The following is a 25,457-nucleotide window of genomic DNA, read 5'->3' on the forward strand; positions in this document are numbered from 1 at the left end:
TGCTGACCTGGAGCAAGCCCTCCTCGCCCACATGAGCACCTCTCTCTCGCTGGCTGAGCCCTGTTAGCGGTAGCCTCCAGGGAAGGAGGGAGAACAGCCTTGGCACAGCCTGCAGCCACTGCCTCTGCCCTCCCAAGCCACGAGCGGTACGTGCTGTGCTCACGTATGCTCTGTGCAGTCACTCTGCCTCGGTTCAAACAGGTTGGGGTTTGCATTTTGGCACAGTGGTGGAGCCCTGTGGGTAGCCAGAAACCAGGCTTCCCCAGCCCTTCGACATTCGCACCCGTCTGTGCTTTTTAGAAGCTGTTTGTAGCTACAGCATTGTTTCCCAAATGCTAGTTTGCAGACTGCTGTTCTGGTACAGCCTCTGGGCTGTGAGTTTTACACACAGCTGGAGAAAGAAAGGCAGCAGCCCTGGTCATGGTTCACAGTGAAGTGCAAGAGATTTAGGCTTAATTTCTAGCTTAATTTTTTTTTTTGTCTGCTTTCATCTCAGTCAAGAAGGGAATCATCGGGAAACAGCCTGGGGGAGAGCTGATGGAAGTGCTGTGATCTCCTGGGGAACTAGGGCTACAAAGAGGAGTCATCCAGTCCACGCCTCCTGCCCTGGGGCGGGATTAGCCCTTCCCAAGTGAGGCTGTTGACTTGCTGAACATCTTAATGGGAAAGGCCCGTGGTGCAGAGCTGTGGAAGCAGAGGGGGACTAAGGGGTGAGATCTGGTGGGACAAATGTGGATTTCGGAGCAGCCCTTCAGACCAGGGAAGGTAGAGTTACCCAGGCGGCACCCTCAGCACTGTTCTCTGCCCAGCCAGGCAGGAAGATTTTGGGTGGTGATATTTGTTCTGAAGCAGCTCAGTGTCAGGAGCAAAGTAAGTGGATTTTGTTGTGCTCTGTGGGGCTAGGAGTATATGCATAAAGCATGGGTCCTGCCACATGCTTCAAGCCAGATCTAGTTGGCTTCCCTGGTTTTGGTGAACAGCTGCCTGCAGAACCCGTGTGTTTTCGTGACCTGCACAGTGTTACCTGCTTGGCTGACTTGTGTTAGGAGCTCACAAAATCTTCCCTAAAATCAAATCAAGTAATTAGTAATCAGAATTTCAGCCTACAAAAGAGCTTTGATTAAACTGCTTGGTGCCAGAACTATAGTGCTCATTAGCTATTTTTATACCTTTCTTTTCCACTTGGAAGGGTTCCCTTCAGGTAGGCGTATTCGCATCTGCAGCCAACTGAAGTGTATCAAACGACAGCATGGGCTAATTTAGCGGGGCTAACCATTAGCGCTTGCAATCCTGCAAAACCATAGTTGTGCAGGAAAAACATGAATTTCTGGCTTTCCTGAGCCCCCATCTCTGCCAGAAATCCCTTCTTCCCAGACTGTTTCAGACTTGCTTCCAAATCACTTGAAACAGTCTTTGACCTGCTTCTAAATGAAATGGGGTGTTTTTCAAGAAAGATGTGTTCATTTGAATGTCTGCTTTCCTCCACTGCTTTGCTGAAATCAACCAAATCTGACAAGTCTCAAGTTAAATTATTGCAAAGGGTAGAGGATAGAAACTCCCCAAGCGATGGGAAAGACTGTACCCATAGAGCCTACCCTTAGAAGAGGCTTTCTCAGTGCCCCGAGCCGCAGGAGGAGGCGGGTGCCTTTGAGGCACAGTGTGTCCTTTGCTCCAGTGCTGGTGGACTGACTTTGTAAAATTATCCTGAACCTGTTGTGGGTAGAGGGGAGGTTGGAGCACCCAGGTGAAAAGGTGAGGGTGGAGCGGGGAGCTCCTGCCACATCACTTGCTGTGGGACTGGGTTAAGAGGCCCTGAAGGGAGATCACGAGATAAAGGCTTTCCCAGAAGGTCACAATTAATTTTTTATCAAGTGAAGTTTGTACACTGTGAAAATTGGGAGTAGGTGGCTCGAGGCAGCTCCTGAGTTTTTGTTCCTAACCAATTTGTACAATGCCTGCCTTGCTTGGATGAAGGGAAGGAGAAGCTTCAGAGATGGAATAGAAGGACAGAAGCTGAGTTGGATGGTTTCCCACTGGGGAGGGGATGTCCCTGTAGGTAAGCTTCTCTGCTCCAGGCTTTCCAAAGGGTCTTTAAGGGTGTTGAGGGACTTCTCTTGACTGTTTGTGGGAGACCATTGAATTAGAGTCACCCTGGACTCCCCTTGTCTTTCCTGGAGACCTCAACAGTACAACCAGCATTTCTTTAACTGTCCTCTTGTTCTGAAATATTCTAGAGAAGCTGGTTTTATGCTTTTGAACCTCTACATCCTACTGCCTGGATGGACTTTGGGTGACACAGGCCTGATCCTACACCACTTGAAGTCTCCCAGACTCATGTCACTTGATCTGGGAGGCCGTGTAAGCAGTTAACCACCTTCTCGGAAGCCAAATGTCTGAGATTGGGCCTAAAGAAACGGCAGGTACAGCCATTTCTTGCTGGTCTGTCTCCATTCCTTGGCAGGTCTTAGTGAAGTGAGAAGGGTGACGCATCCATTGACATCTGACTGGGTCCAAGAGCAATGCTGTCTGTCCATGGGGCGGGCAGCCAAGGTCTTTTCTCCTGGTGTACTTTAATTCTTGGTGTACTTTAATTCTTGATTCTTTTGCCCATGCAGCATCCAAGTGTTTCACTGCCTGAAGCACGAGGGCACGGGCGGGCGGACGCTGCTGGTGGATGGTTTCTACGCGGCAGAGCAGGTTCTCCGGCAAGCCCCTGATCAGTTCGAGCTCCTCAGCAAGGTGCCCCTGAAGCACGAGTATGTTGAGAACGTGGGAGACTGTCACAACCACATGATCGGAGTTGGGCCAGTTCTCAATGTCTATCCCTGGAACAACGAGCTTTATCTGATCAGGTAACGTCAACATGAGGTCTCTTGCTTATGGGGAGGAGAGGGGATTGTGGCAGATGGTAGTGGTGTTCCAGAAGATATTGTAAACTGAAAACCAACGTATGTTTGAGGGGTGGGGTGAAACCACAGAAACACTGTGCATTTCCTCCTGGGCTGCACATTGCTGCTTTATCGGAAGTGTCAGAACCACCAATACAAAGATGAGTGTCAGTGCTGAGCTCTGATTTTTCACTCCTGTCATCATCCCTTCAGCCCTGTGCCCTCATCTCATTTAATTTGAGAGGCAGTAGAATTCAGCCCTTCCCTGAAAAAGCCTCTAGAAGCTAGCCTGGCCTATAGGGAACAGGGAGAGCGCAGACTGGTCCCCTTCCAAAGGAAATTTGGGCTGCTTTCTGAAACTGTCTGAGTGCAGGAGGATGTCCAGCACCGCTTCTGCTTCCCACTGACTCTGCACAACCCTCAGTCCTGCCCATTGCAGTGGCGCATCCTTCCATGGAAAACCAGCAAGAACAGTTTTACACTTGACAGTAACCTCCTCCTTGCTCCCAGGGTTGTGTAGTCTCCTGAAAATCCTGCACTTGCAGCATAACCTCCCTAGTCATCTCTCTAACCTCCCCTAAATACTGACTAATCCTACAGGAATCCCTTTGGAAATTCTTGGCTGTGCTCCTGGAGCCATGTGGGCAGTCTCTTAGCTCTTCTTTACTTCTAGGTACAATAACTACGATCGTGCTGTCATCAACACCGTGCCTTATGATGTTGTGCATCGCTGGTACGCTGCTCACCGCACACTCACCACAGAGCTCAGGAGACCAGAAAATGAACTGTGGGTCAAACTGAAGCCGGGCAAGGTAGGACTTGGAGTTGGGAGGCTTGTGTGTTTGGTACAGGGAGGGAGGCAGGGCGCTCCTTTGGATGTGCACGCTTGTTGCCACTAAGGTAAATGCTCCAGGCAAGCTCCATATGCTGCAGTTTTCCTCCTTACAGCTGTTTTAAGGTGGCCTGTGTTACAGTGTTGTAATATCTGTTGTATGTGTTCCTACTGTCCTGAAAGAATATGAGCTTCCAGGTAAGGCAGAAAAGATGATCATATCAGAGCCCCTACGCCTCTCTCTTCCCAAGGATGCCTGGGGGGAAGTGACACCACAGAGGCTGAAAATGGCCACTTTCTGTTGCTGGTGAACTATTGCCCAACCTCTCCGGTAGAAAAGCAAAGAAGCGGCTCAGAATGTATTTCTGTGCTTTGCTAGCTGTCGTGTTTTAATTTGTGGTTAGCAGCAGAGCAGAACTGCTGGCTTCAGATAAAACAGCTGTGCTAGATCACACAAAACAGCTGGCTGTAGTCTCATGTGCATCTGACAGAGTTGAACAGGAAGGGTCATGCCCACTGTGCCATACCCTTACTTGCTCTTCCAGTCTCGAGGGATCTTCGGCTCCGGGACCTGTCCTGTCAGAGGGTCCTGGCCTTGGCTGCGGTGGCTGACCTTCCTCTGACACCTTTCCTCTTCCCCTGCAGGCACTGTTCATAGATAACTGGCGCGTCCTGCACGGCCGGGAAGCGTTCACAGGGTACCGCCAGCTCTGTGGCTGCTACCTGACGCGAGATGACGTGCTGAACACCGCACGCTTACTGGGACTGCAGGCTTAGCCCAGAGCACCCTCCGCGGAGAGGCAGTCCGACCTCCAGCACCGCCGTGCGGGTGCTTCACCATGAGGAAGATGTTGCACATACCTCAGACACCTCCACCCTTTTCAAGCAGTTCTCGGAGCCTGTTCAGGAGAGGGAGCAGGTGGAAGCCAAAGGTTACGGGAGCTTTATGGGACCGTGTTCTGCCTTCCAGCATGGTCAGCTCTTGCTGTCTGTGCGCCCAGCCTGGGCTTTCCAGCCAGCCAGTCTGTCACAGCTCTGCTGAGTCAGGGTTAATCGCACCCCGGGAAGTTCTCCAGCACCTACTGATGTGAAGTGCTCCTCCAATCAAGTGCCTTCAGGATTTTAAATCTTTGTATTTTTCCCTGTTGTTCAGCCTTTTTGTCAGCTGGACATTCTAGGTTTGGATTTTTTTTTTTTAGCAGAGCAGAATGGAAATCGTGGGGGTCTTGTCTCACCTCAGCCTGGACTTTAACCTGTCTAGAGAAATGAAAGTCTCTGGTGCCTATATAATGAAAATGCCACTACTCAAAGTGAGGGCTGTTGGCATGTTTCAGTGACTACTCTTGAATACACTGTGTACCCCATAACAGTCACTGATGGGAGCCGTGCTGCCTGAGGGATGGCCTGGAAAGAGAACCTGGTGTAGTTAGGGTGTTTCTGAAAAGGTTTAGGTTAGAGGGAATGGGGAAAGTAGCAAGATCTGCATGTTGGGAAGGAGAGATGACTGTGTTAGACGAGGGATGTATTGCTCACGTTTCCCTGAGTTCCAGTAACGTAATGCTTGTGTTCTTTCTGCCTGTTGCACTGTGCTTGTATCAAGGGCAAAGACGCAGCAGCTGCAGTATTTGCTGACAAATTTCCTACTCTGCCCGCTCCTTCCCCTTTTCTGAAGAAGGAATTTGTGTTAGGGCATCTTTACACTGGCTGCTCGATGAGGCTGACCTTTTTTTCCCTGACCAGATTCTCCTGCCTATGAAGGTGATGAATCCAGAGGTGCCTTTCAGCTCCTGGCAGCTGCAGGATAGACCGGAGTCTGGCACATTGAAGGGCCGTAGTGCAAGGAACAAAGGCAAATCCTATCATTATTAGAAACATTGGAATTTTAGAACCAGGAGGGGACTTTAGCATTTGTTTATTTTTCATTCTTCCACATCTTCGGCGGCATTCACTCCTCTGACTGGACCTTAAAACAGGGCTGGTCCCTCTCACTCCCGGCTTTCCTGTGCAAGGAAGATGTTCTCGTGTCCAAGGTACAAGTGCAGCGCAGATGCGTATATGCTAAACTTGCTGCCTTTGTTTAACCTAAATACTGAATATATAGATCCCAGTGCTAAGAGACACCCTTGAAAGCTTCTCTTCATGTGGACTGAGCTGCCTGATGCTGTCTCTCACAGTATTTTGCGTCTGCGGTGAGCCACCGCTGCGGTGATCAGGAGTTGAAAGGGGTTTCTGAGCGAAGGCTTGGCAGGAAGCTGTTGATCAGGGGATGTGTGAGGAGGTGACGCAGGAGCAGTGGCACAGGTAATACAAGCGTGAAGTGAGCTGGCTTCTGTCGGGTACGTCTCCCAGGGCCTGTGAACAGCAGCCTCAGGCACAGGCAGGAACCTGAATTTTCCTCTGGGCTGAGCCAGTGGATTCCCTGAGCAGCCTGCAGCGTACGTTCTGTTACTCTTTGTCAGGCGTTTCGTTTGTAGGTTGCCCTTAGGTGCAGGTTACACCAGTACAACTTAGATGCGAAGTTTTACAAATCTTCGTTAGTCACGTTGAAGTAGCAAACCACGGCGGTTATGTTTGCTGTCCCTCGCACAGCCCCGCTCGCGTGCTGTGGGCTTGGTTTCACCCAGTGCTTCTGGGAGAAGCCGTGGGCTGGAGCATGGGGCAGGAGCTGGTGCCACAAAACAGTCTCTGTGTTGGTTGACGAAGGACCCTGATCGGTATTTGATGCCCTTGGGCAGTGGAGCTCTCTTTCAAATTATTCGAGGGTATTAAGGATTTCCTGAGCTCTTTTTCCCTCCTTGTGCCCCCAGGCGATGAGGGAAAAGTGCTTAGCTCGTGTGGAAGCCTTCCCTTAGTCAGTGAGATCAGCTTTACCTGCCCCTGCTCAGGGGACCTCCATCTTTATCAGCTGCAAGCTGAAAATGTGCCGCTACCCTGAGCTGGAGCGTGGGGGACCCTGGCTAGCACAAGGGAGAACCGGCCAAGGTGTATCCGTGACAGGTTGTCGTGACACAGGTGCCTTTCTGCCAAGGGCTGTGCTCTTCAGCCACCAGCCTCCTCTTCTGAGCCAACTCCAAGCCAACACTCCTCGAGGTGATTGTGTGATCTGTTTGGGGGAAAATTGTTCACCGTGAATGTCAAAGAACCACGTTCCCTCATAGGTATTATTGAAATGAATCCAGCCACCCCAACAATAAGATGTGGAGTGGGGAGGGCTGCGTGTAATCCCGTGCTCCACCTCTCCCCGCTTCTTCCAAAGGGGCTTGTGAGCATCAAAACTTTGTTTGAAGGAACAGGGCTTCTTGGCAGTTGCCGCCTGCCTGCTACAGGCCTTTGTTGTGCCGTGTTATGGAACAGGTTCCGTTTGCTGTAATGATACCGGATCAGGTTTTGTAATCGAGCTTTTTCAATCCTTCCAGCCAATAAATGATGAACTGTTTCCTTCTCCTTCCCACTGCTCTGGGGATCCAATCTATGTGTTTAACACGTTTTCCAAAACTAAGAAATAAGGTCTTCAAACCAATGATTTATAAAGTGGTCAGCTTCACAAAATATGTATTTCAAGCAATCATGAACTTGAGAATAAGTCTGTATTACCCTTCAAAGGTGGAATAAACGCGAGGAGCAGTAAACCAATGCATCTCTGTTGACTTCTCGTCATTCATTCTTTCACTGGCCACACGATGGCAGAAGATGCAAGAAATTAATATGAAAAAGTCAATGCCAAGTCCCATCCTGCCAGGCTCTAGGGCTGTAGCGGCGATGCCCGTCCTTTCTTCTGCCGGGCTGTGCCCGTTGCTTTTGAGAACTCCAGGAATTGCTGTTCAAAAGCCAGTGCGACTGTGGACGTTTTTCAAGAGCTGTGGGAGGTGGTGCCCGTCATCCCAGAGACAGGTGGGGAGGGGAATGGAGATGGTGAGAGGGGACATGTGGAGGGACACAGGGAGCACGGGGGGGTGATCTGAGGGTGCCTGGAGAAAAATGGAGCTGCCCCATTTGCCCTCCAGTGCCCCCCACATCCCTCTGGTTGGTGTCTTGTCACCCCGGGATCCCCTTGGGGCCGCTCTGCTCCCCGTGGGTGTGCGGTACAGCCCATCACTCAGCTTTTGGTGCTGCCCAGAGCCCTCAGTCCTTCAGCCAAACCAGAGCACGCACACCCCCCCGCCATCTACCTGCTGGTTGCATCAGGAACCCCCGTTTTTCCTCCAGTATGCCCCAAGAGTGTTGTGTTTTCCTCCCAGCGTGCTCCAAAGCCCTCTGCTCAGGTCTCGGGATTGCTCTCTTTCATCTCCTGGTGTGTCCACCCTCTGGTCCCCTCCTGTGGCCCCCCCTCCCGTCCCCTGGTGCAGCCAGGACTTGCAAAAAAATAAATAGGCCACTTTCAACCCAGCAAAGAAGAGTTTGGTAGCAAGAGAGGCTACCAAAAAGGGAGAAGAATCTATGTGTTTTGTTCTTGCAACCGCTTGAGCCATGCTTCCCTTGATTATCATCTACATGTAGTGATTAAAAGCCTTTTCTTTATATAAAAGAATGTTTTAATTCTGCACTTAGCTAAACTGAAAAATATTTGCATTTTTAGCTTTATTCCTCATTTCTTTTCCTTTTTGGCTACTGGAAAACATTGAAGCTATTTTAACAGGGTACTTTAAGTTAACTAAGAATGTAGTACTATAATAATTAATTATAGTAATATATAGTAATAATAATATAATATATACTAATAATATAGGAGTATGTAGTAAAAATATAATAATTATTGCCTCGAGTAAAAACCGTAGTCAGACCAGAGCTGTCGGGATCGGAGAGGCAGGAGGGGGTTGCTATGGACATGGGGCAATAGGAGTTCACAGACAAATGAGGCAGGAACAAACTAACGGGGCAGGTTATCGCAGCTTGGAGGAAAGAGAGATGGTGCAAGCGCGTTCCCTTGTGATTCGCCTGGGAGACGGGCAGGAAGGGCGGGCTGCTGCTGACGGCATGGGAAATATTAAATGTATTTAATATCTGCAGACCACGCAGCAAACCTGAGCAACAGACTCTCCTGGAAACTCCTCCTTGTGCCTTCTGCTCTGCCTAAACCCTTAAATAATGAGCAGCAACGCAGACGTCTCAAGTGGAGAGTTTTGAGCAGGGACGCGTGAGTACTGCCTCTCCCGGGAGCCAAACACTCCGTATCTGCTCATTTTACCCAGTGCCTTTTTTCTCCCCACCTTTTTCTGTTTGAATTTCAAAGATCTCCTTTGTCATCAGCCAGAGGTGGGTATTCATTAACCATGTTGCTGCACTGCTAACGGGCAGTACCTTTCCAGTTCATTACTCGTCATTAACTGTATTGTCGTAGCACTTCGAGCCTGGGGAATGTGACCACGATAAAAATATTAGATGAGGGAGGGAAGCAAATTATCACTAAGGTCTGACTCTAATAACTTCAATAGATTTAATGAAATAAAGGGAAAATCTTAAACTCCTAGGAGTCTGGGGACTATCGCCCCAGAGCGAGATTTTCCCAGTGATTAATTATTCTGCTGATATTTCACACCGGCCCATTATACAGACAGATATAATTGGCGGGGGGTTAATGAACCCCTTGCAGCACCTCTGAGGCGTTTGGGGTAAGGGCACAGCGGAGACGGGGCTGGCAGAACCCCCCGCCTGCCGGCACAGAGAGGCAAAAAGTGGGCAAAAAAAGGAGTTTTCTGTGAAAACAGCCACTAGGGCTCACCATAAAACCTGGTGCTCAAAAGCACTTTGGTTTCTCAGAACAGCCAAACCTCAAAACATTGTAAAGGCGGGGAATTTTATTATTTTACTGGGGGGAAAAAAAAATTAAGGCAAAACCAGCTTTGGGGTTCAGAAACGCCTGTTTGGCCCCCCCTGGGCAGAGCGATCCGGTCTCTGCAGAGCTCGAGATACCAGTGGGGAATTCCAAGAAGATTTTGAGCTTGAAAACACTGGAGAGGAGGAAAGCAGAAGCTATAAGAGGAGGCAAGAGGTGAAAGGCTGCTGCTAAGCAGACGAGATGATGTGGAATAAAGGTTCCCAGACGTCAGAGTTACATTCGGAGAAAACATTGCACGTTTAAAGAAACCATCCCCCTCCAGCACCAGTTAAGGACAATTTTAAATACGCGTACCTAAGCTCTGGTGAAATGCTAGCGGGAGTTTCACTCCCAACATTTGCCGAGTCAGACTTCAGTGTTAAAAGAGAGGGGGAAAAAATGAGACTTGTGGAAGACAAAGCACAAGTCACGGGGCTGAGCGCGGGAGCCGGGGCGTTAACCCCTTCTCCTGCATCTAAATCCTGCGGTTAATACAGTGGTTGTGCAGAAAACTGGTTTTTCAGGGGAAAGCAGCGGTTGGTCCTGGTGGGCGTCACACGCTGCTGGGTGCTGCCCGCTCTCCATCTGCGAGTGGTTATTCCTTTTAAAGGTTGGGATTTGGCTGAAGGGCACGTTAATGTAACACACAGGAGCCACGGGTGGCGACGCTCCATGCCGAGACATGCAAGAAGGGGAAAAACTATTCCCTGTGTAAATTTAGGGAAGGAAGAAATGGATATATGTTGAATGACAAGATTATATATATCCACGTCCTTGAGGACTTCAATTTAACTCACCCGGAGAAGCTGAGGCGCTCCGCCGGGATGAGCTCCCTAAAGACAGGCTGAAGCCACTCGGAGCAGAGGGACAGCCCTGACAAGGCTTTGCATCCGCAGGTTTGCAGCAAAACACCTGGAGGAAGGATGCACGTAAGCTTTTTCCTCCCGTTCTCAGCTTTAATCTTGATTTGCACAAGATTTTCATCTTATTTCTACGTCCTTTCCACGTGTTGGCAGCCACTGCATGTATCTTTCTGGATCGTGTAAACAAGTGCTTGTCCTTCACCTTGGCCCCAGGTGACAGGATTTGAAGGCAATTAGGTGATAACAGGGCAGGGCTTTTCCCACAGTGCGTTGATGAATTGTGGCCCATAAAATCAGCCTCAAAGCTTTCCCTGGGGAAGGGAAGGGAGGCGAAGGGGGTTTTCTGTGCACGAAACGAATGGACAGTAAGTCCTGGGAGTGGGAAAGACGCCTGTTTCTGTGAGCAGCAATAACTCGCTGGGCGCTCTGATATATAGTCGGGCAGGGGATTTTCCGCTGTTCCCAGAGCGGTTTTTGAGGAGGAAGCCAGAAGGGAACTGCTGTGTCCCAAAATTAGCTGGTCCTCGCTAGGAAAACGTACTGTTATATCTCAAATATGCTGGCGGTTTCCAGGCTAAACGTGAAAGGAGACAATTTTACTCTTTCCCGCTTGTCCTCCCCAAAAGCTGGGAAAAACTGGGCATTTTTGGTGCTGCGCAGATATGTTGCACGGTGTGTTTTCTGGCGGAGATGCTGCTTGCGTTGGGGATGCCCCAGCACCTACGCAGGATGTCAGTGCTAAAGAAATGACGTAAATGTTGCCGATCAGAAGGGGGGGATGTTTGTCGCGTGGCAAATGTTCACGAATACAGGTTTTTGTGGGTGTAACTCTTCAGAAGATGAGTTCGTAGGGCATGTGGTGACAGGACGAGGGGTGATGGCTTCAAACTGAAAGAGGGGGGATTTAGGTGAGATCTGGGGAAGAAATTCTTGGCTGTGAGGGGGGTGAGCCCCTGGCCCAGGTTGCCCAGAGAAGCTGTGGCTGCCCCATCCCTGGAGGGGTTCAAGGCCAGGTTGGACGGGGCTTGGAGCAACCTGGGCTGGTGGGAGGTGTCCCTGCCCAGGGCAGGGGGTGGCACCGGGTGGCCTTTAACTTTCCAAACCAAATCAGTCTGTGATTCTGTGTTAGTGGCAGGGGCGGTTTCCCTGCGGGAGAACAGACGCGTTGGATGTGGCTGCGCTGAGCTCTTCCCCGAGAACGGGTCCCCACCACAGCTCACCGACAGCGTGGGGGGTACAGCGTCACCGTCAGATGGCAAATGCCAGCCAGACACGTCACCTCACCACACGCAGGTGTCTTTCCCCCAGCGACACAGGTTGGGGCAGCAGTAGTTGGGGTGACAATGGCACCGGCCACACTCGGGGCAGGAAGGAGGGGGTGGGAGCTGGGCCGTGTCTCGCCCACCCGTGGGCAACAGGCTCTGCCGTGAAGCCTGGCAGTTCAGGGGTGCCAGGGACCCTGCTGCAAATGGTCATACTTTTAACATTTATGCACTTTTAATCCCTGTTCGTTACTCTTGGTGCTTTGCACATCCTTATTACCGTGTGGTTTCTCGAGCTCTGCTGTAGATGGAGGAATTCTTACATTCCTAGTTCTTTCACTTGCTGGTTAGCCTCCTCCTGCCTTTGCTGCCGCCGCCCTGCGAGGTCCCCATCGTCGTGTGGGGCAGTGGCTTCCCACCCTGCAGGCAGGCGATGCTGTCCTGCGGCGCCGAGCCCACGCTGCACCCCGGGACTGGCACCTCCTGCCCGGGCATCGCTCCGGCTCTACAATAGCCGTGGCGTGACAGTGGGCGTGTGGTCCCCGGAGCAAAGCACAGGTCCCGCGGTTGCCGGGACGTGTCGGCAGCTCACATGGAAATGGTATTTCTCAGGTATTTCTGCAGTGGGTGCTTGGTGGTGGTGGGTGACACCATTTGCTGAGCGTGCACGCAGGTCCGGGAGCAAAGGAAGCATCTAAAGACAACACCTGTGCCACTAAACTTTTATTTTTAGCAACAAGTACGAAGGTGTGAAGGGTAGGCAGGATGTTTCTGTGTCAACACCAGAAAAGTACCAAGGAAGGGATCTTCTGCCTCTTGGGAGGCTGCTGGAGGTGTCGGGGGCGAGGACGAGCTCATCCGCTGCAGCTGCAAATGCCGTTTCCGAAGGACATTTTTTAGGTGAACGTTGGTGGCTGTGGCCAGCTGCAGAGCGCTGGCATCTGCCCCTAAATCCTGGCTGCTCTCCCCAGAGCTGACCCACACGGGTGCCCTCCCATGGCGAGGCACCACCGGAGCAGAGAAGGGCTTCTGGAAGCGCGTGAGGACTTCTGCAACGTGACTGTCACCTCCACCAGCCCAAAGCAGGCTGGAGGCGACAGACGCCGCCGAGTGCTGTGCTCAGGGCTGGGATGTCGCGGGGCGGTGGCAGAGCAAACCCGAATTTTGTGATGCACCTCATGAGGTTGGGGGGACTTTGACAAGCCGGGGGACACTTCAGCTCAGGGAGGGAGAGACTCCTGCAGAGCTTCCACCCGTCCCTCGCTTCAGCCCTCAAAGCTCCTTGCGCTGGGTTTGTCGGCAAACTTGAAGCCCTTAGAGCCACAACGCTTTGTGCTTCTGCTGCTAAGGAGATCTCCAAGAAAACTTTGAGACAAAATCCACCTTAATTAAAGGGAAGTTCTGAAGTTTTCACAGGCTTCAGAAAAGCTGCCTAAACCCCCTGCTCCGGTGCTGAGAGGGGAAGTATCTGCGCGGAGTACTTCGTGTAACCATCAAATACTTGGGGTTTTTTAATATTAAAAAAACGAAAAGCAACCACAGCTTCCAGAGCTACAGCTTATGAAAGAGGATCAGGACCGTGAATGTGCTGTAATAACAAGAAGTGACTCTGGCACAGGGATGGCTGTGGAATACGTGGCTGACCGCTGGAATAAGGCCAAATTCGTTGCTGAGAATGAGTTCTTGAGTGTTTCCAAGTCAAGCAAGGTCCTTGCTCAGACCTCGGCCTAATCTGGGATACGCAAACTCTGGGTGCTTTGTGCCGGCATCACTTCTGGGTTTATTCTCTGCGAACATTCAAGCTCATAAATCCCCCGTTTGGCCGTGACCCTCGCTGGGTGCAGAGCCGTGAAGGTGACGGTCACTTTGCCAGACCTTAGAGGACAAATCCTCTTTAAAATCGTGACAGTAAACAATTCTGATCTGTGCAGTCCAAGGATATTGTTACTGCAATGTAAGAAATGGTCAAAGTTCCCAGGTAGCCGGGGAGGGATGCTGGGGACCTTCAGGGGAGCCGAGTCCTGCACAGCCCTGTGCCTTGTCGGGAATACCAGATAGCTGAGGTAGTGGTATGGGAAATGCTGAACTGGGGTATGGATGTAGCAAAACTGGGAGGAATGGGGTGAAAAACAATGAAGGGTGGGTTGTTTATTTGGGAGGAGTCAAGGCCGGGGGGAACAAGTGCAGTGAAGTAAAGGGGAGGGGGGATAAAAGGGAGAGTTCCCACCTATCTTCTCTGTGGGTGTCCTCCCCAGTCCCTGCCTGGCCCTGGCCCCGCAGCGGAGTGGGACCAGCCTGGCTGTGGGGCAGGATCGGGGGTCCGGGACCAGCCTGGCTGGGTGTCAGACTGGGGGTCTGGGACCACCTGCAGGAGGGACGGTGGGTCTGGGCGCAGGAGAGGAACCGGGTCCCGGCCATTTGTGTGATGTGCCCAAGCGTGAGAGCTGCGAGCGAGTGTCGGCCCCACCAGCTGGAGAGCAGGATCAGGCCCTTCCCATCCTTCGTGTTCCCGTGGGGGCTGTGTGTGGGTCTGGGGGTGCCAGTAAAAGCGGTGCTCGCTGGCCGTGCCCATCTGCCGGCAGCCGGCTGTACGGAGAGTGCCTGCCTGTGCTGGGGTACGAGCTCTGCCTCATCGCTGCCTGGGCTTGGCCATGGGGGACAGACTCGAGGGTGTCTTGGGAAGGAGAGCAGCCTCGGGGAAAGGCAAAAACATCAAGTAAAATGCCATCCTCCAACTTTCCTTTGTTCCCAAACCCTTATAGACTTTCCCCGCCCTCCAGAAGCCGCTATTCTTTCCCAGAGCATCGCTATCCTCTGCAGCTCCTCCATCTGCCTCCTGAAACGTCCTTGCCCCCCATCCTGCTCACCCCCCTGCTTCGACACCAACCTTCTGATGTACCCTCATCCCTCCAGCACCTCCCCGAGCCCCCCGGGCTGGCTGCACCCCCCCGCCCGGTCCTTGCGTGTCATCGTTTAGAGCTGAAGGGAGATTGCAGAGGCACCTTCCTGCAGCCGGACTTCACCAGGGCGGTCTCAAATGGTTAAAAGCCGACGGCCCGAGGCTGCTGACCACTGAGCATGTTGCTTCATGCAAATTTTGAGGTCAGCACAGATGCTTGACTTCCTACAGTGTTGCTTTCGCTGCACTTCCAAGGCATGGGAGACATGAGCTCTCTGCGGGGATGCTGCACCCTCTGCTCCGTCCTGCTGCTCGCCGGTGAGTCTGGGAGGGGGCCGGCGGAAAGCGACTCGGGGGGTGTGTGACGCTGGTGAGGACACATCTGGAGCGCTGTGTCCGGTTCTGGGCTCCCCGGCTCAAGAGGGACAGGGAACTGCTGGAGAGGGGACAGCAAAGGGCTACCGAGATGCTGAGGGGGCTGGAACATCTCTCTGATGAAGAAAGGCTGAGGGACTTGGGTCTTTTCAGGCTGAAAAAAGACAACTGAGGGGGGAGCTCATCAACGCTTATAAATACTGAAAGGGGGGGTGTCAGGAGGATGGGGCCAGGCTCTGCTCAGTGGTGCCCGGGGACAGGACAAGAGGGAATGGGCACAAAATTGACGATGGGAAGTTCCACCTAAACACGAGGAGGAACTTCTGTGCTGTGAGGGCGGCAGAGCCCTGGCACAGGCTGCCCAGAGAAGTGGGGGAGTCTCCGTCTCTGGAGACATCCCAAACCCGCCTGGACGCGTTCCTGTGCCACCTGCTCTGGGTGACCCTGCTCTGGCAGGGGGCTGGATGGGATGATCTCCAGAGGTCCCTTCCCACCCCTGCCACTCTGTGGTTCTGTGAAGTGAAAGCTGGGACTGGGATAATGCTGTGCTGATACGACAAGGAGCTGACGGTGACCATGGAGTGCTCACCTGAACCACAGAAGGCTAGAAATTTGGGCGGAAGCATAACAACGTGGTTCATACACTCGCTGCCAAGCGTCTGCCAAAGCCACCCCCTGAGAGAGCAGTGTCCTGCTGGACCCAGCGCGGCCTTTCACTGTGCTTCTGCTCACCGCTGCTACGGCTGTGTCCCCCCCGCTGCTACGGCTGTGTCCCCCCCGCTGCTATGGCTGTGTCCCCGCTGCTACGGCTGTGTCACCACCGCGTGATTCCCCACTGGTCGTCTCGGGACAGCCCAGGAAGGGTGAGAAGGGCAGGACGGATGTAACTGCAGAAGATCTCTTCTGCTTTCATCTATGTGATGCTAATATACATGTGGAAAGGCTTTCTCTGGTTTACAATGTGGGTTGGAAATCACAAATTCCACCCTGGGAGGGCATTTCAAGAGCCAGCCCCAGCCCTGGCCGTGCCCCTTCCTGCAGGGGACAAACAATTAGCTCTCGGGCTGATTGACTGGTGTTTCCCAGCCCAGGCAGTGCCCTGCGAGCCCCGGGGAGGCAGAGCCCGGCGCTGCCAACGCTCGGGTCCCCCACAAATGCCCCCAAAAATCTGGCTGCGGCAGCTGGGTGTCGCGGAGAAGCGGCTCCTGCGCGGGGGGCTGCGGGCGGGGGGCGAGGGGGGCTGTGGGCGCCCGGGGGCCGGGGAGGGGAAGGGGCAGCGGGGCAGCCCCTGCTCTCCCCGGGGCAGGCGGGGGGGGACGCTGGCACTGAGCTGCCCCTGCCCCTTCTCGGCAGGGGGAAGCCTGGCTGTCCTCGTCCAAATCCATCAGGATTCGCTCAACGGCACCGTGGGGCAGTCCGTGCTCCTGCCCGTCTCCTACACGGTTGATGCTCCCTCTCACTTCCCGATGTCGATTCACTGGACGTTCCATAACTCCTTGGACATGATCATCGCCTGTGCAGTGTTTCATTGCTCCCTGGGTCCCGGGGGAGCTCCCAGGAACTGCTCTGCATCCTGTTTCCCCAGACTCACGTACCGTGGCCGTGCTGAGCTCTTCCCCGAGAACGGCTCCCTGCTGCTGCGGCACCTGAAGCTCAGTGACAGCGGGGTTTACAGTGTCACCTTCAGACCATCATTCCAAACCCGGCACATCTCCCTGGCCGTGCATGAGCAGCGTTTCCCCCCTGGGCGTCCAGGTAAGCGTAAGGTCCAACCCTGCGCCTGAGCCCCACAACTCCTGCCCGTGGGCTTTGGAGATGGGAGAGGAGCCAGGGTCATGGACCAGCCTGGCCACCCCGTCCTCTGCTTCTGTCCCTCACCCCATCTCAGCACTCTCGCCACCATTGAGAGGGGACGTTTCGGGGGGCCCTGGCCAGGGGTGGCTTCTCTGGGGCAATGGGGGGTTCATATTCCCGTTCCTCATCTCACAGGGAGTAACCCTTGATGCCCAGGGCTGCCATCGGTGCAGTTACCAGGGCAGAATGGGCAGCTTTGTTTTGTGGGATGGAGCAGGTCAGGGTCCTCTTTGCTGCTGCCCTGCTGAGCAGAGGGGATGGGAAGCGTTTCCCAGCCTGGGCGCTCCCAGCTGTGCAGGGCAGGCAGCAGAGCTCCCTCTCCCCAGCAGAGGCAGGAGGAGGAGGAGGCCCCGGGCAGGCAGGCAGGGGGGTGGGCAGCTCAGGACACCCCCTGGGAAGGGCTTGTGCTGCGCTCGGGAAGGGACATGGCGCCGCACACCAGCTCTGGGAGGGTCTGGCAGGCGTTGAGGGCCCTCAGCTACTCTGCCCTGCTCGGGGATGGCGTCGAACCCCCACGGAGACGTCCTGCGGGCCCCTGGGGAAGGCAGGAAGCCCAGGAGATGGAGAGCAGGAGGGACCGTGGGGTGTGCGTCGGGGCCTGGGAGCAGGAGTCAGCGGGCAGCGGCCCACGTCAGGCCGAGCACGTCGGCCCCAGGCCTCGCACACGGGGAAAGCTCCGCAGCGAACCGTGCCCAGGAGCGTGCCCATCTCTCCTTCCACAGACACCGAGCCGGCCGGAGGAGGAGGGACTGCCCCGCGCATCCCCTGCTATGTCTTCGGAGGCTGCTACTGCTTCATCCTGCTCTTCCTCCAGCTGCTCCTCCACCTCCCGTGGCTCAGGGTGAGCGCACACCTCTCCTCTCCGGGGGAGGTGACCTGGGCTCTCGCATCCCACGGGAAGGGCAGAACTGCCGGGCTCCTCCGCGGGGGATGGGGCAGCCCGGCTCCACGCCATGGGGGGGATTTACCTCTGGGGAGGCTGCTCCGGGCAGCAGACCCGTCACACGGCCAGGACCCCCCGGAGACACGCAGCGGAGCCGTGGGAGGAGGGACGGGGTCGGCCCCGGTCTGCTGCAGCCGGGCGTTTCGGGGTGACTTCTGCTTTGTGCCCACAGCCAAACTCCCGGGAGGCGTCGAACACCGAGCCCCGCTCAGTCTCGCACCCCCGGCGCCGGCAGCGACGGCCGCAGCCCGGAGCAGCTCCGCCGCGGGGGGCGACGCCGCGTCCCGACGCCTTCGGGCGCTGCTGAGGAGCAGGGGGGGAAGGTGGGGGGGAGCAGCGGGCAGCGGGACCCCGTGGGGGTGCCGCCGCTCGGGGCAGCGCCCTGACGGCAACGCCTGCGCCGGAGAAATACACCCGGCCCTTTCCTCACCCCCGTTTGCCCGGTGGCTCCCGCTCCGGCTCCTCCCCGGGGCTGGGGAACGCGGGGACGGTCCTGCTGCAGAGCCGTCGTGCTCTGCCCCGCGGCACCTCCCGTCGCTCGGCACCCGCGCCTGTGCCCGGGAGGTGCCTGCTGCCCGGGCAGAGATTTCCCCAGCGTGGAACGGTCTCCCAGCGACCCCCCTCGACTGGCCCCGCTTCCCCCCCGCCCAGCCCCGGGCAGCGGCAGCCGCCCCGTCCCCGCCGTGGGCGCAGGGTGGAGGGTGCCCGGCCCCCACCCTCAGTCCCCGCAGGGCGGCGGGACCGGGGCTGGGGTCTCACGCCAGCGCCGCCCACCCTGGCACGGCCCCCAGGGCCAGCCGCGGTGCGGACGCCTCGGCGGCAGCACCTGGTGTGGCTCCTCCTGCCCCGGCCCCGCTCCGCACCCCGGGGAGGGGACGGTGACCGGCTTGTCGTCAGCCACGCACCCAGACACCCCCTCCCCGCTCCGTGCCCCCTCCCCAGCCAAGCAAACACCCTTCCTCCAACAGCCTGCTCCCCGCAGAACCCGGGGCCGCCCCTGCAGCATCCCTTGGGCCGGCCCAGCGGCCGAGCGAGAGGGCAGAGAACTTCCCCAGAGCTTCTGGCGAGCCCAAGGTGGCTGAGGCAGCCTCGGCGCGGGGCTGCCGGGGGCCAGGGGCCGCTTCTGCCGGGGATTTGCTGATGGTTCTCTGCGGGCGGAAGAGTGGGCACCTGGGGATGCCTCGGCTGGAATCCATGCTCGCGTTTCCCTGCGTGCGACCAGGGCAGAGGGGGTGACCCCACACACCTCTGGCCATGGCGTGGCAGCCGGGAGGGCTGCGGAGGTTGGTAGCCATGTCCCCGCTGCAGCCCAGCCCCCCCAGCAGCAGCCCACATCCTGCTCTCACGGCCACCAAGCCGTGGTCAGCTTGGAACAGCGGCTACCAAGACTGAGTTCGAATAGCCGGAGGGGGCTGCGCTTCTGCTCTGGCTGTCTCTTTGGGGGGGGGCGGCTGCGTGCAAGGGGGTCCCCACCCACCGCCCCACTCCCCCCCCAGCTAACAGGGTGCTGGCCATCGTTAACAGGGGCAGCAGGAGCTGCGGAAGAGTGCGGCCCCGAGGAGCTGGCACAGGGACACAGGGGGCTGGGGGCTCCCGGGGACTGAGCTGTTCCCTTCTTCCCACATTGGCAGCTCACTGTCCCCCTTCCCGAGCTCGAGTCCCCCCGTCCACAGCCGCAGCAGCTTCCTGGCACAACCACTGCCATGTTGGGGCTTCCCCTGGCCCTGCTCGGGGAGAAGCTGTTCCCTCTCTGCAGCCGTGGAGCCTCCTCTCCTCTCCGCAGGCTGCGACCTGCCTGCATCCCTGCCTGCATCTCTGCCTGCCTGCCAGAGCCTGCCTGCAGCCCTGCCAGAGCCTGCCTGCTGCGACCTGCCTGCAATCCCTGCCTGCATCCCTGGGGCCTGCATCCCTGCCTGCCCAGGGAGGGCTTGGGCAGCTCCCAGTCCCGCGCTGGACCTGCTGCCTGTGGGTTTGTGCCTCTCTGCAGCCATGGACCCTCCTCTCCTTCCTGCAGGCTGCCACCTGCCTGCACTCTGCCTGCCTGCCGGGGCCTGGCTGCACCCCTGCCTGCATCTCTGTCTGCCTGCACCCTGCCCACATCCCTGCCTGCATCCCTGCCTATGTCTCTACCTGCTTGCCTGCCCACCTGCATCCCTGCCTGCCTGCATCCCAGCCTGTAGGCCTACCTGCTGGGATGTGCCTGCATCCCTGCCTGCCTGCGTCCCTGCCTGCTTGCTTGCTTGCCTGCATCCCTGCCTGGAGCCCTGCCTGCATCCTTGCCTGCCTGCCTGCATCCCTGCTTGCCTGCACCCCTGCCTGCCCAGGGAGGGCTTGTGCAGCTCCTCGTCCTGCACTGGACCTGGGGGTTTGCGCCTCTGGCTGGAGCTTTGCAGACCCTTTCCCTGGGCGAGGGACAGCACCAGCAGGGCAGGGGAGCGGAGCCGGCTCTTCCCTGGGAATCCAAGGGGCCAGGCTGGGCTGGTCCCTGGCTGGGACCCCCTCTCTGCCCCGCGTCCCACCACCGGCACTCGGAGCCGCCCGTGAGCCGCGATTGCCGAGCACAGGAAGAAAGCCGGGGCTCGCACGCTCGCAAATGAACCCTGCGGCGCGCACGGGACTGAGGAAGAGTCACCGACTTCCTCCCCTGCCGAGGCGCCGGCTCGGAGATGCTCACTGGTGGCCTCGCTGCAGAGGCTGGTGGGTGCGACCCCGTGCCGGAGGCGTGGTGACCGACCGACCAGAGCTCCCGCTTCGGTTCCCCTGCTGTGCTCGGCGCTGGCCCCCGCAACCGGAGGAGATGTCGGCCGGCCGGCACCGCTGGAGCCTCGGCTCCCTCCTGCTGCTCCTGGGTGAGTCTGGGCTGAGCTGGGGGTCGTGGGGGACGGGGAGCCTCGCCAGCAGCAGCCGGCGGAGAGGTGCGGGGCAGGGTGATGCTGCTGCAGCCCCTTGCCTGGGTGGCGGTGACACCTCAGCGGTGGCCCCCAGGACCCTCGTCCCCACGACACGTGGCGTGGGGGACCTGCGCTGGCATCAGTCCCAGGCAGGGCCGTGGTGGCCGGAGCTGCTCCATCCACCCGCCGGTAATGAAGAGCGGGGGGGGCTGTGCCTTTGCCTCCCCCGTTCCCATGGGGGCAGGAGGACCCAGAGCTGCTTCACGTGCAGATGGGCAGAGGGGCAACAGCCGTGACGCGGTGCAGGGCGCTGAAGTGCCAAGGGACAAACGGCGCTGGGGGGGTGTTGGGGGTCTGGAGCCATCTCTCAGCCCCGGCTGGGGCTCTCAGGCCAGCTCAGACCACGCTGCGAGCCCCGGGGAGGCAGAGCCTGGCACTGCCAGCGCTCGGGTCCCCTACAAATGCCCCCAAAAATCCGGCTGCGGCAGCTGGGTGTCGCGGAGAAGCGGCTCCTGCGCGGGGGGCTGCGGGCGGGGGGCGAGGGGGGCTGCGGGCGCCCGGGGGCCGGGGAGGGGAAGGGGCAGCGGGGCAGCCCCTGCTCTCCCCGGGGCGGGGCGGGGGGGGACGCTGGCGCTGAGCTGCCCCTGCCCCTTCTCGGCAGGGGGAAGCCTGGCTGTCCTCGTCCAAATCCATCAGGATTCGCTCAACGGCACCGTGGGGCAGTCCGTGCTCCTGCCCGTCTCCTACACGGTTGATGCTGCCTCTCGCTTCCCGATGTCGATTCACTGGACGTTCTGTAACTCCTCGGACAAGATCATCGCCTGTGCAGTGTTTCATTGCTCCCTGGGTCCCGGGGGAGCTCCCAGGAACTGCTCTGCATCCTGTTTCCCCAGACTCACGTACCGTGGCCGTGCTGAGCTCTTCGCCGAGAACGGCTCCCTGCTGCTGCGGCACCTGAAGCTCAGTGACAGCGGGGTTTACAGTGTCACCTTCGGACCATCATTCCAAACCCGGCACATCTCCCTGGCCGTGCACGAGCAGTGTTTCCCCCCTGAGCGTCTAGATCCAGGTAAGTGTGAGCCTGCTCAGCCACCGCAGCCAAGCCTCCCGCGCTTCCCGGGCCTCCTGCGTGGGAAGGAGCGGGCGCCGGGAGGGTGATTGTCCCACCTCTCGAAGGGACGGGCTGCTGCCAGGGAAGGGAGGAGTCCCAAGGATGTCTTACACGGTGCTGTAGGTCTCTCTTCTTCTTTTGAGAGGAAACCCATCCTGTCCCGCACTGCCAGCTTTACCAGAGCGCAAGGGCTTCCTGTGCAGCTGGGTCTCTCTGCACCAGAAACGCTCTTCTGCCAGCCTGGCGCTCGCACCTGCGGACGGCTACGGGGCAGAGAGGGGCTGGGAAACCTCAGCTGGGGTCCGGGTCCTGCACCGCAGCAAACGCGGTACTCACTGGGGAGGGGAGAGCGCTCAGGGATAAATCTGTGCCTTCATGGGCTAAGGAAAACACACCGAACGATCGCGATTTACGCCTGTGCAGGACGGGTATATCACAGGGCGGTCAGTTAAGCCTCGGTCCCTCGGGCAGGACGGGCTCCTTCGTTAACCTGCCGGAGCCCGGGGTGTTCGTTGCCCTGACCCCAGCCCCAGTGAGGTGCCTCACGCCCCCGCTCGCCCTGACCCTGTCTCTCGCTGTTCCCTGCCCTGCTTCGTCACTCTCCGCAGCGAACACGGCGGGGCTGAAGTCCCAGCTTCGCACCCAGTAAATTCCCAATCCCCTCCCTGGGTTTTTGCCTCCTCCGCTGGATCTCCGCCACCTGTTCGGTGTGCGGGGGTGTCGGAGCCACGGCAGCCCCCGCGGCACGGTGGGTGCCGGCGGCACAGGCAGAGGCGCAGGAAAGGAAACTCATCGATACTCGAGCTGGAGATGGGGGTGGGCTTTTTGCAATGCAATATTCCCTTTGGCCCGCGCGTCTGCAGTGCTGCCCCGCCAGCTCCTCCTGCTGATCCCAGGAGAGTGCCGTAATCAGCAGGAACGCTCTGGAAAATGCGGTGAAACTGCTGCAATTGCTTGTTTAGAGAACACTTCACCGCCTGTTTTCTTTCAAACAGCGAACACCGAGGAGCCAGAGCACGTCTATTACTGGGCAATTGGAATTTGTTCTTCAGTCGCCCTCCTTCTGCTGTTCCTGCTCTTCTGCTGCCTACGGCGCCGGGGTGAGTGGGTCTGCTCCTGCTTTTCACCCTTCCAGGCTCCATCCTCCACCCAGGCATACTCTTGGGCGCTGAAGGCAGTGGAGGGATGGCCCAGGAGTTGCCTGGGTTCTGCTCTTCACACCAAAACGGTTCCTTCTGTAAGAGCACCTCCCAGACGTGCCACCTCCTTCCAGTCGCAAGAGCTGCTGAACGCATTTCAAGTTCGTAATGCAGCCTAACGAAGCAGAAGCACGGCACGGGGCTGTTGCAAAGGTTTTCTGGAGAACTCACACCTTTTGGTGCTGAGACCAGGATCAAGGTCCTGCAATGTATCTGGTCTGCCAAAGAGGTACGAGGTCATGGACTCTGAAATGCATCCTCTACGTGTGGCCGTGACTATTCTGTTGTACTTACTTTAAAACCCCAGCTGGGGAGATACCCTGGGGTGATTCCACTTTAAAGTAAGTCAACAAGGTGCCTATCTCCACGGCTTCCATCAGCGATGCCTTGAAAACCTTCATTGCTGAGGATGCCTTTGTCAGGAAACAAATTCATGTCTTTCCACGGGGGAGATTTCACTTGCACTTAGAGAAAGTACTTAGAGAAATCTCCATCTTAAAGGCAAAATCCATATCACCCTCCTCTTGAAAGCGCCAAGGGCGTAATCCTGGCTCTCCAGCGCTGGGAGACAGGAAGGTGCAGACCATCAGTGTGTCTGCCGGATAATAAAACTGTCCTTTTCCTAGGTGCAGCTCAGCAGAAGAAGAGGAGAATCACTAAACAGCAGGTACAGGGGGGATGTGAAGGCTCTTGGGCACAGGCAGCTGGGTACCTGCTTCCCGCTGCCTCGAATACAATGTACTGAGCTGCAAGAATCGGGGCTGGATATAAAATTAGGAAGTTAATTCATTATCGTAAGGGAAGGCTGCCAAGTGCCTGCCCTTTGCCCAGCTGGACACTTTCCCTCCACCTCCCTCCCTGTCAGACCCCAAACCAACCTCAACCTGTCCTTCACGGCAGGGAAGCCTTGGGGCAGCTTTGGCCAGCAGCAGTGAGGAAAATGCAGAGAAATGTGCAGATAATCAGCCCTCCCTGCTTCCCCGTCCCATGAGTCCACGTTAAAGCACTTCTTCAGGGACCCGTGTGGACGACCTAGGGACTCAACGGGGTTTTACCTGTGAAAAATAAATAAAGCAGAGAGAAAGAGGCACAGAAACCCAAGTAGATGGGGCTTTGAGCAACCTGGTCCCATGGGAGGTGTCCCTGCCCAGGCCAGGGGGTTGGAAGCAGATGATCTTCAAGGTCCCTTCCAACCCAAACCGTTCTATGATTCTGTAAGTAGGAGACGCGAGAGCAAGATGGCTCAAGTCATTTCTCTGCCCACCACGTAGTGCTGGGGAGGATGTCTCCGCGGGGGTGGCAGGTGTCCCATAAGTACCAGAGTGCTCCCGAGAGCACGTCTTGCAGATCCTACCAGCCTACAGTTGTTTCCACACAAAGAGGGCAAAGAAGGTTTTGTGATTTTGTTTTTTCTGGTGAAAATAGCCAAGGTCGAGGGTAGGTTCCCCACCCTGTGCTCTCTGGTCTGGAAACCACGACAAAACTTCAGCCAAGGTTTTCATCCCTGTTTCCTACCTGGTGGGCTGAGCCAGTTTTGCATCCATGGGGTGGGGGAGCGGGGCCCAATGTTCCCCCACCGATACCCCGGGTAAAGCTCTCTGGACTTTATGTAGCTCCTGCCTCTGCCATCTCCTCCTTGCGTGCAGCCAGTTGGCAGCTCTGGACCCCTCCTGGTCCCAAGGCAGCCTCTGGAGAAGGCCCTCATCTTCGGTGTTTCCTTTGTACTTCTCTAGGTCTCCAGTGTGGAGGAGCCCCACATGGGAAGCACTGCGGCGAGGGACATGGCAACCATTTATGCCAGAATTGGAGACAGGTTTGAAGAGCCACAGCCCAGACCGCCATCGGAGGTCGTGTACACATCCATAACCGAGCCTGGGCCACCAGCACTGGACACGGGGCTCTACCATCTCCTGGTTTGACTGTGGGAGCTGCCTCAAGCGGGAGCTTTGCGGAAGGCAGTCGTGCCCCAAAGCGAAGAGGATGTTTTTGTCGCTGATGCTGCACCCTGGGCGCTCCCCCTCCTGAGCCCGGGCCGTGAGGGATTTGGAGCCACGGCACACAGAAATGCATTAGTTTGACTCGAACTGCAGACTCTCTGGAATTCGAGGGGTGAGCTGGTTTTAGTGTCTCCTTGAGACTTTGTAAGAGTACAAAGACACCCGGCGTAGGAGAAAGATGCCTAAGGCAAAGGCAAGCCAACAGCTCGTCCCTGGGAAGCTTGCTTCCATGGACTCGCCTTCGCTTGAGGGGTAACGGAGAGCATTACATGGATTTTCATTGTGTGTCCCCCATTCACTACCAATAGTCTTGTCATATTAAAAGGCTATAAGACCCTTTGACCTGAAAAGTTGTCCTTATTTTTATAAATTTGGCAAGTAATTGTTGAGCAGACTCTTCCTACAATGAAACTTGCTTGACCTCGAGATCCCGGGGCAGCAGGTTCCTCTGCTGTCGGTTTGCAATGTCCCTTTGAAGCACGAGGAGATGGGGCTTTCTCTGCAGTGGGTGTCCTGGCACGTAATGCC

General features: G+C 56.6%; 1 protein-coding gene across 14 annotated transcripts in view; it reads left to right on the forward strand.

Annotated features, from left to right (window-relative positions):
* Nucleotides 1–25,457, forward strand: part of TMLHE (trimethyllysine hydroxylase, epsilon) — a 35,480-nt gene extending 10,023 nt beyond the window's left edge. For 3 of the 14 annotated variants that reach the window (XM_054213971.1, XM_054213973.1, XM_054213972.1), the window contains 4 exons: nucleotides 2,616–2,852; nucleotides 3,562–3,700; nucleotides 4,366–7,632; nucleotides 8,728–8,966. In XM_054213971.1, the coding sequence (XP_054069946.1) occupies nucleotides 2,616–2,852; nucleotides 3,562–3,700; nucleotides 4,366–4,497 (508 nt within the window). In that variant the 3' untranslated portion in view covers nucleotides 4,498–7,632; nucleotides 8,728–8,966. The other 11 variants (XM_054213961.1, XM_054213962.1, XM_054213963.1 and 8 more) reach the window with 11 other exon arrangements.

This window comes from Rissa tridactyla, chromosome 9 (assembly GCF_028500815.1).
Source record: "Rissa tridactyla isolate bRisTri1 chromosome 9, bRisTri1.patW.cur.20221130, whole genome shotgun sequence".
Classification (NCBI taxonomy): domain Eukaryota; kingdom Metazoa; phylum Chordata; class Aves; order Charadriiformes; family Laridae; genus Rissa; species Rissa tridactyla.